Source organism: Hirundo rustica, chromosome 1, assembly GCF_015227805.2.
Source record: "Hirundo rustica isolate bHirRus1 chromosome 1, bHirRus1.pri.v3, whole genome shotgun sequence".
NCBI classification, from domain to species: Eukaryota; Metazoa; Chordata; class Aves; order Passeriformes; family Hirundinidae; genus Hirundo; species Hirundo rustica.
In genome coordinates, this window is record NC_053450.1 from 26,884,121 (window position 1) to 26,899,176 (window position 15,056).

Sequence of the window (15,056 nt, forward strand, 5' to 3'; positions counted from 1 at the left end):
TCCAAACAAGTACTGCTCACCCATAAAGATACTTGAAGACCCCCTCTCTTGCTGGTTTGAGATTATGTGGTCTCCCTTGAGAGGCTGCAGGACAGCTAATTCTTTCAGTGATGTAGCCTTGGCTCCAAATAGGTTTTGTGGCCACCTTTCTGGAGAATCTGTCCCTGTTTGGCTCTAGGTCCAGAGACTAATTTTGGATACCCATTTAAGTGAGAGAAACACTTTTGAGCACTATCTTAGCAGATAAAGCTTTCTCATGTGATGAGTCACATTTTAGGCAGTGACAATGATGTTACTAAAGAAATTCTGCCCATAAGGACATGTCAGAAATACAGGCATAAATACCTATTGGTGGTGTCTTTTTTTTTTTTTTTTTTTTTCCCCCTCTGAGGTGAAAAAAAAGATGCCAAAAGGACAGGAAGAGAAATAAGAAGAAAATCCAGACATACTAAGGAAAGCAAACCTTCTGCCAGTAGACAAGAACCTTTCCTCAGTATTTATTATGCCTGCAGATGAATGTCATAAGTAAACATAAGGAGGTTTGCATTTTTCTTCTGTCTTAAATCCCACTCCTTTTATTCACCTGTCACTTTCATCAAAGAGGTCACTTGCAAAAAGTGGCATCAGCCACTATAATTTTGGCAGGCTGACAGTCCATTTTGTCACTTCCTACTGATGCCTTGAGAGGCTACCTAGAACAGAAGCTAGACAGTGTTAAAGGAATAAAGTAGATATTTATGAAAAAGGCCTTCAAAGGATACACCTTGGGCAGTACAAGAGCCCAGCCATGGCTCTACCCAAGATGGGTAACTGGCCAAGAGTTTTCACACATTTATGAGTTTTGGTCCATTTACATATTGAGGTTAATTGTCCAATTACAACTTCAGGTTATGATGTCCCATCCTCCCAGTTTGCTCTCCTCAATTTGCTGTTGTTTATACTTCAAGGGCCTGAAGCTGCAATGGTGTCTTTGGTTCTTGGACTGGAAGAGGATGGTTTTGTCTGACTAAACTGTGAAGAGAACTTGCTAACACTTCATATGAAGTTCAGAGTTATATACTAATGCAGTGCAGAATCTGGAAAATATGAAAGCTAAAACTTAAGGCATCACTGCAGCCCACACATCACATTACAGCATGATTCTATGATCATATGCAAAGCTAGCCAGGATCTGGTGCAAGCTCTAGAAAAGGAGTCTTAAAAATATGGCTCCCAAATTAACTGAGCAATTTTATATGGAGGAATGTGAAAAGGAATAGGAAATAACAACATTCTATCTTTTTTCAGCATATCACCAAAGAAGTGTTCCAATCTCTTTTTTGTTGTAGGCTGAATAAATCCTATGATTTATTCAAATAAATTTTGCAAATAAAACTGAATTTGAAAGGACTGTCTGCATTCCTTGAAGGCCAAAATTATCAAGATTATAGTATATTTTCATAGTATATTTTCAGATTCCTCCAGGCCACAAGACCTATTACTGCCTCAAACTTAGGGTGCAGAGGATTTGTGCTAGCAGATAAACTGCAACATATAAAAAGCCTTATGAATTGGTGCAGAATTAGATATAGTAAAAGGGTGAAGGAATCATCCTGTAAGTAACCTTTGTAATTTCTAGACATACTTCACTGAATGCTAAAGTTGTAATGCATACAGCTGGCCATGACTGTGATAATATTCCTCAGGAGACATATTTCCATTGAAAGCAGGGATTAATTTTCTTTATTAAGGTAGAGTTCATTAGAAGATATCACCTCTGTTTAAAAAAGAAGGCAATAAGTAGATATGAACAATCTGAGTTTCAAAAACAATTTTTATTTGAGGAAAAAATAAAGTCTTTTAACAAAAACCTCAGCATTAAGGAAGGCAGAAAAATTACTGTTATAATTTTCATTAATCCACAAAAATAGTGAAAATTGTCAAATTTTACATTGTGAAGAAGCAAAAAATTATAAAAAGTGCTAGATTCAGCTTTTGTCTGACTATTATTAGAGCCCTAAAGAAAGATATGCTACACTTAGCTGTCAAGATCCTTGAAACACAAAGAAAAACTGAAGAAAGATACCTGAGAAAAACATCTGCCCACTAAATTTTGCATCATGGGAATATCTGAATAGAAGTGAAACCCAGGCATTGATCTTTTTAAAATGTTACACATGACTTAATACAAAATAAAAATTCCAAGTGATATCTATTGATTTGTACATTTGAACAAATGGAGCAACTGACACTGCCTTTAGAGGAATGAAAATCAGTCCTTGGAATTCTCTCTATGCCTATTAACTACACTGCGAGTTAAATCTGCTCCCACAGTGCTTTCAAACACTTTATTACAAGTTCCAGGCAAAAAAAAAAGACCAACAAAAACCAAACCACCTCATAGAATAGTCCTGAAATCTCCTCCTATTAACACTCTTAATTATTCAGAAAAAGAAGTCTTGCTTCCTCTTTTATTTTCTTATGATTTAAATACTGTACTCTTTAAGATTAAAATCCTTTTAATAAAAGTCTTTTCAAAAGTTTGAAAAGCCAATGCATATGTCACATTTTTTACTGGAAGACAAATATTTCCTTGACAAAAAAAAAAAAAAAAAAAAAAAAAAAAAAAAAAAAAGGGATAGGACATAAATCAGTAATAGATATAGGACATATTCTGCACATAGCTAGAGAATATATAAGCTAATATATTGAAATCTCTGTACCCTCTGGGGTTTACCATAAATACAACACCTAGTAAGCCCTGGCCAAAGCCAATGTAGCTAAGAAGCTAACTGCACACAGTCTATCTTCTTTTCTGATGCACTCTTAATCTTCTTACTTAACAGTGCATCACAGTTTTCAATTCCCTGTAGTTCTTTTAGCATGTTCAAAGTGTGGTAAAAATACCTAAATAGCCATTGCACGTAGAAGAAAGGGGATACATTGAAGCAGATTAGTCATTTTACTAGGGTCAAACATGAATTTGTATCTCTTTTGGTACCAAACTACAAGTTTTGTTGTAATCTGCTTATTATTTACAAAATCAGATCATATGAAGGGCTTTCGAACATTCGTTTAATTAGTTACAGACTAAGCAAATATAACATTCATTAACTGTGGATGTCCATAGTATGGACGCATTCCCAATGGCACTTTCCTTTTAATGTCTGCTACATTCCTTTTGAATGCCCCTTAATTATAAATTATATACCAGCATAAACACTATATTTACAAAAAGCATAATAAAACTAAAACTAAACTAAACTAAACTAAAATATTGCTTCACATTTTGAAGAGATGGCTTGGCATGCTTTTGCAGAAATTCCTAAGAAAGACAAATTTTTCTTAAGAGGGATTTCATATAAGTGCTACATATTTTCATTGTGTTATGGTTTTTAATGCAGAATTTTATCATTTTTAATAAAAAAGGACCAAAACTACCTGTTCTAAAAGGTTTTAGTAATTAAGAAAAATTTTTATGAGAAAACAGTTGCTCTCAAAAAGGCTCAGTATTCAAATATGGTTTGTATGTGGCTATTGTTTAAAGTTTCCTGAACTGGTCAATTTAATCCACTAAAATTTCACATAGTAAAAGAAAAACTTGTTTTCTAAGATTCTGCTGTTATGAGGAGATGTAAAAATTCACATCCAGAAGAAAAGAAGCTACCTATTTTCCAGACCTGCATAAATAAGTGAAAATACTTTAGACAATAATTTATAATTTACAGTTTACTCATTCAAACCCTTATTTTAAAAACAGTGTGAAAGTTTAGCAAGAATTGCATTGATCGTAAGGTAAATCAGGTTATGGAAGCTAAAAAAAAGGGGAGGTTCTAAGCTCTTGCTGTATCTAACGACTATGAAATAATCATGCCCAGGGCAAGGTTCCCAGTTACAAAACTGAAGTCTGGCCAACTATTACAAAGTTTGCTTCATAAGTGTCATTGGAGGCAAAAAACTTGCAAACCAAGGAATGTTGTTGGTCCATTCTTACAATTACTGCCATAGTAGAATAAGGATTATAAACCATCCTTGCCAGATGATAAACTTCAAGGATGGACATTTTCAATACTTTGATGTAATTGCTAAATATATCATTTAAGGAATAGCTTAGAGGAGTAGGTTTCTGTATTTCTTGATGCCTTGATGATCAGCATAAATCAATTGTAAGCTGTTAGCTCAAATTCAAAGCTCAAAGTGAAGGCATAGACTAGCAATACATAAAGTGAAATTAAGAATAAAAAGAGACAGTTAATTTGCAAAGATCCTTGCTAAGAAGAGCTTTATCTACAAGTTATTAGAGGCACTTGAAACTAAATATACCTGTAAACTAAAACATACCTGATTTGTATAAGATGACCCAAAGCCGATAGACTCTCAATATTATGTACCACTTATGAACTATATTTTATTAATTTATAGAATATTCTCTTACCTAAAACTTATTTTCAGCAAAATTCTAGTTAAGACAGCAAAAAACCATATTGCCTGTAAATGCACTGAAAAATGAAAGACGATTTTTTTCCCCGTGTTTTAAAATAAGAATAAAACAAGGTATAAAGTTTCTAAAACAAACCCCAAGAGATGACCTTTTATTGTCATTCACTCAAAAAAGAGTTCAGGACTGCAAAGAAATTAAACCTATTGAGACAACAGGTATTGTATTGTTGGTTATTTATTAATTAAATATTTTTATTTCCTGGTTAAACTGCAGATAAGCTAACTTAAAACCTCATCTCTAAACATAAACTAAATGCTTAATATCCAATACATAAAAGATTAGGCAATGGTTTATTCTCAAAAGAAAAAAATCACTCTCCTCTGACTTTTTGCATGAAAATTGGAATTATATATGTTGTAACTGTCAAGACTAAAAAAAACTTACAAATAACTTATTCTACAAGATAAAAAGAAAATATGCTAGTAATGACAAAAAAAAGTGTCACCGAAATAGACCGTGCAAGACATTTCTTTAAGGCACTAATCAGACCTAAACCTGATTAACTGTCTAATTGGCTTGATTACTGATGGCAAGAAAACGTGCTAAAAATCTGTTCATGGTAAAAGAGTCATAGATGCTTCAGGGGAGCTGAAGAAGCAAGATGTTTAGAAAGCTAAAATCAGTATTTTCTAGACCAAAATTAGCACCTGAGATAACAGATTGCAAGAATGAATGTGCCCCTCCACCACCAAAGGCACCAACAGGCCAGGTATGGTTTTTCTTGTCTATTACATACTCATTAATACTATCTTTTTGTTTAGAAGGTATTTTTGTAAGTAAATGCCAAAGGCTAGAATTTCAAATATACTTACTAAATATGGTATCAAGCTTTCTTTAGAAAAGTAAAATAAATGTCTTTCTTCTCCTCCACCTTACCATCTTTTCTTTATGAAGAAAATATAATTTTCTCCTTTTGAAAGTTGCATTCTGAATATGCCTAACATGTAATAGTACAGGCTTATGAGAGGTCCTGATCAACATTGCAAATGGAGAATTAGAGATACAGATACTGCTGCTTTCCATATGATGTTGTATTTTTATGCATCTTGTTTCCTTCTGGCAGAAAATGTCAGTGTGTCCTTTCTAAATATTAGAATGTCATGCAGGTATATATCAGCCTGCTTCCTGATAACCACTGGAAAGACAAAGTAATTTAGTAGCTTTTGAAAGAAGTCTTTTTTTCAGCTTGGTTTTGATAATGTAAATCCTCTTGGAAAAATAGTCATATTATTCTACAGTCTATACTTTTACATAGTATTTCTTCCCTGTAAAAGTTAATGAAATCTTTTCTATTTAATTAATAAAATATTTTAAACTGAAGCAAAAGGATAAGTAGTCTTTCTCTTGTTGTCTTTGAATTTTTACCTTTTCCCAATATTTTTCCAATAAAAACATTTTTGTTTTTTCCAGCTTGATATAATCAAAACCTTGCAAGATAAAATGGCAACAATTCATGGTTTCACCAAATAATTAAGGAAGTGAAATAAGTTCTTTATTTTCAGCCTTAGCTCTTAATCATTCATGCTTATTCAAATAATCAAAACTCCTCCATTAAAAAGTTAACTTTAAGTAAGTGGGCATATACATAGTCATCCACAAAAATGGCAAAAATGTCTCTGTTCAATAACCTTTATATACTGCAGATCTACAGGCATCGTTCATACTTTTTTCACAGTTCAGTATTCTTGTGTCAATAGAATACTGTTTTAAAAGAAGAAAACTCACAAATATCGACAGGTTAGTTCTGTGCAGGCTGATATATCACTTGGCAAAGTGCTATAGCAAAATATAAAAATTTAGATTTCACTGGAGACAAGAATTACTCTTTTGGCAAGAATAATTTCGTACATCAGCACAAGATTCAGATTGTATCACCATCAGCCTACACTCTTCAAAACAGTGCTAAAATGGAGACACGTGATTGGATTAGGGATTAAGACATTTCCTGCCTCCAAGGAGATACCATCTAAAGGTGCTAACTTTAAAGAGTAAAGAAGAAAGAGAAGTACATAATATCTGGTAACTGATTACTATACTAATTGATGCACTGATTTATGTATTTATGCTATTAGGAGGAAGAATGAAACAGAGAAAACAATCTTTATAACAAAACCTTTTGTAAGAACCTTGAGTATGCACAGACTTTGATTGGTATTTTAATATGCATATATATATAAAATTTATAATTTACTTCTCTATACACATGTATATTAGAACTTCAGTGCCTGGCTCTGCAAATAAAAACAGACAGGAAAACACAAATATTTTCATAGAAAAGAAACAAAACCCAATTTATTCTCAGAAACACAAACAAAAAGAAGGTCTGACCTAGGAAAGGAAAAAAGATCAAGTTCATGAAGACCTGAAAGCTCTTAATGTCAAAGAATTTTTCCATATGTAGATATAACCCCAAATCCTTCTCTATTAATAAGCATGCTGCATACCAGGAAAGCTCATTCTATATGGGATAGCAAATGCTGATGGGTTTGATTATCACGGTGTTGTTATATAGTATTGTGAATGCCGAGGACTCCCCGTGCACATCTCACTCCCTCTTCCAAAGGCCACTCTGTTAAAACTGAGATGAATCAAGGTACAGGTACACAAGGATTTGGTTTATGGATCTAAGTCAACAATTGCGGGAGGAAGTTCATTTTTTGCAGTGAAAGTTGATACCATCTCAGTATTTTGTAGGGATTGAGATCTGTCCCTGTGGTAAGAACTGCTCGTAATATACAACGTGTGTTAGCCCAACAGAAGGTTTAGGCAGAACCATGACTAACCCAGAGATGCACACTGGCAGAGAGGCAGCGCTGAACAAGTTAGCTCTGCGAGCAGGAAGCAGCAGAACTCTAAGCTAAGCAACTGGGTTTGCACTGAGGATGTGAAGATATCAAATATCAGTTTTTGATTTCAACATCCATCAGAAGTCCTTTGGCAAATCCATCTGGAAACACACAGAACACCCAGAAACAATGGTCAGTGTGTAGCAGCTTAATCAAATTTCTACAAAAAAGTTGCAGACACCAAACCACCCTTATCATTCTCAACAATGACAATCTACAGTCTTTAATCTTGTGTATTTTTTCAAGGATGAAAATAAAACAACAAATGAACCACAGAAAGCAGAGGCCAATAATAAAGCAGAGCCTGTACCAAAGCAACAAGGTCAGTAATAAGCTGTTTATCAGTTTTCAAAGATTATCTAGACACAGTATATGTATACTCTATAGGACAGTAAATAAAACTGTTGTTCTTCTTAGTGCTCTGGCAGGAGTTCTTATTATTTATTTGTGGAAGAAATAAAGATCTCTGAATTGTCATTGACCCCAGGCCAATGATTTCTTACAAGTATAGGAAGAGTATCCAACAATAACAAAAGGCAAAAAGCTTTCAAGCACACAGTCCCTTCATGAGCTTGCCCCTTTGATCCGCTAGTTTAGGAAGCTCTATTTCTTCTTACTGCAATTTGACTTCTTAGAAATCTTAAAAAAAAAGGTATTTAGTAGCTTAATTAAAAAAAAAAAAAAAAAAAAAAAAAAAAAAGGTTAAAAAGGTTATGCTGCTAAAAATATTTGCCATTCAGAAGTTATTCAGGACTGGTACATGGGAAGATAGAACTCAGGGCAGTAAAACAATGTAATTTTTTGCCTGAGCAGCTGGTTTCTGGAAACAGAGGCTGCTGCTCATGTCTATCCTACTCCCCGCTTCCTCCATCTCCAGTAAGTAAGCCTGTTTTGCATATATCAGAGCCTAAAGGACTGTTTACCCCTGCTCCCAAGATAAAGGCTCAGGATGGTGAATTAACAACTACTGCTGGGCCCCTCCCTCCCTCATAGCATGAGTGGAGCAGCCCTTTCCTTTTCCATCCTCCAGTTCTAGAGAAAAACACAGGGTCCAGTTTTCCTGTCATTTCATGCTTTTCCTTTAGGAGAGCAGTTCATGTTCATTTCACTGAAGCAGCAAAGCAAAGACTGAGGAATCTCCAGTTTTCTGTGATAAAGAATAACTAAGAGCAAACCAACTTGAAAAAAAATTACAAGAAAACTTTCATAAACCTTACTTGTGTTTGTGTGATCATAGCAAGTGTCACAAGTTCTTTCCTCATATAGTGAAACTTTAAACAAAGTCTATTTAATGCAATTATCTTGTTATATAATGGCTATAGCACAAAATCAAGGGAAAACAGTCTGACATAAATTAATTGTAGTAACAATGGAAAAAATCAAATTTGGTATTAGACTTTTTAGCAAAACTGTCACAGATGCTATTCTATCACAGAATGGAGTATCACTGTAGAAAATCCTTTTTTTTTCCTATTAAAAACTTAATCTAACTTTACAAATAAATATAACTTATTAAGATATATTTTGGGATATGAAACATTTTTTTTTTTCTTTTTCTTTTAAACTGGTGGTATAGTAGCAATTACACCATTAATTACTTCAGGAAATTATATTACAGTTAGGGTCCCCCATTTTGGGGGTGTATTAATTAATTAAATCCATAGTTTTTTGAAAGGCACTTCCTCATTCTCAAACAGCCACAAGGCACTGAGGGTTTTAATGAGTTAGAGAGACAATGGCTATACAAGCCAGAAAATTTACACAGGAACCACACCTCAGGAGAAGCTTATGAATTTCACCACTCCAAATGTAAGTCCCTATCCTCTGAGCCAAATAAGGAACTTCTTTATCTCTGGAGAGAAATTGGAGGTGGGTCTAAAGCAATTCACAGGAGGGTCTAGATAAAACTTCTGCGAAATTTTGTGAACTTTGTGTCAGGCCTAAAATCATGTGGTTATCTTCTGGAAGATGAAAATGAGAATTTGTGTGGGTAAGCAGAGGACAAGAGACTAGAGAAAGCATTTTATGCTGTACGTACAAATTTGGAGAAAATTATTAAAGCCAGGGCTGAAACAACATTAGTTAAGGCAAATCAGCTAAATGGAGAACTTCAAACACATTAGAGAAAAGTCTTTCCAAGGTCTCTTATTACTTTCTCTGTTATGATCAAAATTAAATAGACCAGTAAAACCTTAATCATAGTATCAGTTTGCAGCTCCACAGTACTAAATACAAATTAACAGACTGAGTAGGGCTTATATTAGCCCCCTCTCCTCTTCACATGACCAAAAACATCCATTACCTTCCCCCTTTCTCCATGTACTTCACAAAGCAGCATAATGTTTCCAGCACACATGTAAATCCAGCAGGAGGTACCATTGAAGCCTGTTGGATTAAAACCTGGCCTCTTAGGTCAGTCAGGAACACCTGGTACTTTTGGCTTCTTTGTTGGATACTCATTGCCCTATCTCCACCTCCTCAGTTGCCCTCTCTCTCATTAGCTTGCTTTGTGCTGAATTCTCTGCATAAATAGTTCACTTTGTAATTAATTCTCTGTGCTTAGTCAGTTTTTTCCATAATGGATTAATTTTTTTAATTCATTCCCTGCATTTTTTTTGTGTGTGTGTGTACTTAACAAAGTGTGATTCACCTAATTACAGGTTCTCTGTGATATTGAATCTGATTGCTGTAATTTCTTTGCATATTTATCACCTCCCATAATTGACTGGCTATACAAATTCTTCCCTTGTTTTATGCACTCCTGTTCAATAGCTCTGTTGGTGGTTATGCTCTTTAGGACACATCCAGCCTCCACCTCCTTGCTGGTGACTGCATTATCATTCTCTGCTTTATAAGTTCTTTCATCCTCCTGACAGATAATTCCAATTTGATTCTTTCCAACTATATTTTAGTATTTCTCTGAAGTCTGTCCTCTACATTTTTCCCTTACTAGAAGCTAGTTTGTTTCCAATAATCTGGGTTTTGATCTTCTACTAAATCAACAAGAGTCTCAAGGATGTTTTCCGGAACCACAGTCACATTTATTCAGCTTTTATGAAAGTGTATATTGACCTTGCTTTGTTCTTGGTAGGACTTGAGTGAGAAAGCTAAAGTAAAACTACCACATAATAGGTATTTAGACACATGCTGTAATTGTACTTCTAGATCATAAAGCAGATGGAACTTCCCTTCTGGGAGATTATCATGTTAGTGTTCAGTGATATTTACTATCTTCAGAGTCTAGATGCTTTGGAACGTATCTCAAGTAAGCAGTACAGCACCCCAGAGGAAGGGCTGCTCAAAAGGAGCTTCAATCCACTCCATACTCTCAATTCTGTTCAGGTACTTGAGGAGCAGCCACTTTTCCACTAAGAAAAAAAGTAAAAGCAGAAGCTGTTAATAGCTTCCCCATCTCATATATTCACCTTTTTTACCTTGCCTCTTTCATGATAAGACAGTTCAAACCCATATCTCTCACACTTCTGTAGAGTTGCCTAACTACCTGTGTAAAACCTAGACTAGAAAAGTGTGGGAGGAAGCTCCATGACCTTGCTAGCCTCTGGGACATCCTGCAGAAAAGAATGCAAAACCCTGTGGAATCTGAGAAGTTAGAATGCAACACGGAGCATGGGTCATGGAATGAACCTAGAAGTTAATCAAAACAGTAACCGTGCAGGAAGAATGAAGAACTTCTATTTTTCTATGTATTTATATTGTTCAATGATTAAACAAAAACAAAACAAAACAAAACAAACTAAAACAAAAGCAAAACAAAACAAAACAAAACAAAACAAAAAAAAAAAAGGGGGGGGGTGGGGGAGGGAATCGTCCCTACAAGTATTTGACACTATTGCAAATAAATAAGACACCCAGAGCCAAGTTCTCCTGAGAGGAGCATCTTGATCACTAGCTGTTATACAGAATATGGTTGCTCTCTCTTCCTGGAGGTAGAAATAAAGCAGATGCATTTATTGAGGGTACCAAAATCCTAGGCTGTAAAACCTTGGCTAATTCTGGTTAATTATATACCAACTAACTCTGCATGGACTACACTGAGTTAAACCTCTGAGAATGGTGATTTGAATTAAATTTTGCAGCTAAAGCCTCAGCCTGTTATAAATTTGGCCTGTTACAAATTTGACCCTTAAGTTGTTCTTAAGCAGCTTTACAAAACCTCAGCACCAGGAAATCCAGACTTAAATACGAGGTCTTTATTTCAAAAAATACAAGTGAAGTATGTGATTTTATAAGCTGCAGCCCAATGAACTAAACCTGCCAATCCAAAGAGACTTTGAAATAATCTTATTCCTTGTTGCCTTATTGTTTATGCTCATCGCTGGCACTCAGAAAACAGGCAGCTATTATTCCCATAAAATGTTGTTTGTTTGGTTTTTTTAAGATTAGCAAGGACTTGAATATGTTTAATCAGCTTGCTTCCACTCCTGCTGATGTGGAGTCTTTTAATTCTTCTCAGATCTTCATTACTCACATGAGTGACAGGTCTAAATGCTAGGAAAACAAACTGAACTTCTTCATACAACCTTTCTTTATAGAAAATAAACTTAAATAATACTTTTGTTAGCCATTGAAGTTGAGGGTTGAATTAGGATGGACATACTTACTGATTGTTTTATTTCACCTCTGCTGATTTGTTCAAAAAATGTTGCTTGTAAAGTCACAAAAGTGTGTATTTTGTAACATCGCAGGTGATGTATTTTCTCTCCTTCATCCATACGTTTTCTGTGGTTTTATTCTCTTGAGATCTTTGTGACCCTATAACCATTTTTAGATATTTTGGACTGCTCGAGAACATCTCTGTGAGGCAAGAACAATCAGACAAATTACTAACTGTCAGAAGTATCACAGGGAGTTTGTAGACTGGTTCTCTTATTCCCATTCCATTGTTCCAAATGCAAAATCAGTCTTTACTCCAGCTATTCAAGAAAACCTGGTCTCTATGTTGCTTTGCAGACAATGCTTAGAAGCCAATTTGAGACTTCTAACATATTTTGAAATGTTTAACTCTTTGTAAAAAGAGGAAATGTCCCCAAAAAATCACTGATTTTAAGGGCTTAAAATTATGTTTCTAAGTCATACATCACTGCTAAAAAGAACAATTACTCAGACATTAGTCACCCTTCCTCTTACTAGCAGACTCTACCCATGTCTTTCTACAACATTTCCTGTTTCAAACAATGCTGTCTTACCCTCAAGTGTTTCCATGCATCATTAAAATTGCCACCATTATTTGTATATTAACTAAATTAATTTTATCATGTAAGCATGTTGTAGTTTAACCCCAGATAGCAACCAAGCCCCACAGAGCCTCTCACTCCTCAACCAGAAGAATCAGGGAGAAAAATCATAAGAGTAAAGCTAAAAAACTTGTGGGTTGAGATATTTTATCAGTTTCTTAGGGAAGGCAAAAGCCACGCCCACAAGCAAAGCAAAACAAGGAAATCATTCACTTCCCATAGACAGATAAGTGTTAAGCCAAGTCCAGGAAAACAGGGTTACAATCCAGTGCAAGAGTTACTTGGGAAGAGATAACATTCACTCCAAACTTCCTTCCTGCTTCTTTCCCCCACTTGATATATTGAGCATGGTCAATATATAAAGTGTCATATGGCCTGGAATATCCCTTTGGTCAGTTAGGGTCAGCTGTTCCAGCTATGTGTTTCCCAGCCTTCCATGCATCCCCAGTCTCCTCATCAGCATGGTAGTATAAACAGCAGAAAACACCTCTGCTGTGTAAGCCCTGATCAGCAACGTCAAAAACATCTAGATATCACCAACCCTGTGTTCAGCACAAATCCAAACACAGCCCTAGCACCAGCCACTGTGAAGAAAATTAACTCTACCCCAGGTGAAACCAGCACAGAGCATGAACATCAAGCTACACAAAGTTTTCAAGCAACCATCAAATATATATTCAACAGAAGAAATATAAAGTATTCCTTATCTTTGTCTTTTTGTCTACCATGACTAATACTCTTCTGTGTTTCTGCCAAGTATTGGAAAACAGGTCAAGATAGTTCAGGCCAATCAGATTAGCAGGATTATTTTTCCATACTGAAGGAACAAAAAAGAACAACTTTAAATGTTTTAAATCAACAGTGCTTACATTAATCCTGGTAATAAACATCAGAGAAGAATGGTAACATTTACAACTGTATTACATACATAGCAACACAAGTAACTCTAATTAGTACTAAACTATCATTGTACAATCATATATTTGTTTTTAAGCATCAGTGTATTTTAAAATTACTACATTTTTGTAAATGTCACTAAGAAGTTAGCAGTAGAAGGAAGTATTTCACCATATATATTTAATTAATATAAAATAGACATTATGCTTGGGTGTTCTGATGGAAATACAGCTTCCACCAAAGACAAAGAAGATTAAAGTGAGCCATTGCTTTGTGAATCACCCTATAAAACAACATATTGTGGATTTAAAATTAAATAAGATTATGTCAGCTGATGATTAAGTTGAATTAAATTGTGCTTTTGAGCAGACAAAAGAAACCCAGGAAATTCTTTGCTTTTTATATTAGTATCTGCTAGCCATGAGAAGTTCTACTTTTACATATATCCAACCAGTAGACAGAAGGGGAAGCATAGATGTGATACTGGTCAGACTGGTAGTGCAAGGCAGTGGAGCTGGCTGGGAATTCTAGGAAAGAAAGTCTTCCCTTCCTGAAGTATAGCAAAACAAAAGCAATTTTTCTGTTCTGTACTCAAATTGCTACTATCCAGCTGCTGGCATTTATTCATATCTTAATATCTAAAAACTTATCTAAGAGAGGTGAACAAATATGTCTTATAAATTGCTTCTTGTTCCTTGCTCCTTGGGGTCCTAGGCAGATCACTGGTATGATGAGGTTTCAGTGGGCCTCTAAATTTAATCAGATTTATTTGGAGGGATTCTATTAAGCAGTTTCTTTCCCCAAAATAATACTTCCACAACTGTCACTTTACACTTTGTAATGGTTTTAATTTCAACAAACCAGGCAAAAACACCAATAAATGTAGTGGTTTCATGTTCACTAAATTCTAGTCTTAGTACTCACTTTTTTCTGTGGGAGAGAGACTAGGAGAAAGCAGGCTCAACTTTAAAAATGAACAAATAGTTTTATTAACACACACTAAAAGAATGGAAAAAGAAAGTTGGGAAAAAACGAAAACAAAACAGAATGAAACTTTAAAAACACTCTTCCCTCCCCCTACAAACTCTTAACTTTCTTACAAAACAACATAAAGAGACAAAACTTGTAATTTTCAGTTTCACCATCTGATAATAGTCTTTCATCAATTTTGTAGGAGAATAGTCTCTCTTAGAGTCATGAATCTCACTGACAACTAAGAACAGTTCTCTTGTGGGTTTTTTAGCTATCACAAAAACAGCTGCACAGGGAAACCTGCCTTTGTGACCCCTCCCATTAGCAGGTTCCTAAGCTGCTTATGGGTCATGGGTCTTAAGAGTCTTGCGTGCTGGGGTGTCACTGTTTAAAGATGAATCACTCTGAAAGCAAAGGGCTCTTCATCTCAAGGTACAGAGATATCTTCTTACTTCTTCACTGGCGCAGGAGGCTTCTCATCTCTATCTCTGTTCAAGCTTCTTATAGGATTAATATTACTTAGTCCATCACAAACACCTTTGCTCAAATCCACACACACAAATCTAAACAATCACCTCCCCAAATGCATATCTTTCCCATGATTTA

At 35.1% G+C, this 15,056-nt stretch overlaps 1 protein-coding gene across 1 annotated transcript in view; it reads left to right on the plus strand.

The window, feature by feature from the left end:
- The first annotated feature begins 5,081 nt into the window (after positions 1-5,081).
- CNGB3 (cyclic nucleotide gated channel subunit beta 3) overlaps positions 5,082-15,056 on the plus strand; it is a 60,881-nt gene continuing 50,906 nt past the window's right edge. Inside the window, exons 1-2 of the mRNA XM_040083728.1 lie at positions 5,082-5,189; positions 7,573-7,648. Coding sequence (XP_039939662.1) covers positions 5,082-5,189; positions 7,573-7,648 — 184 coding nt within the window. The remainder of the gene's footprint in view (positions 5,190-7,572; positions 7,649-15,056) is intronic.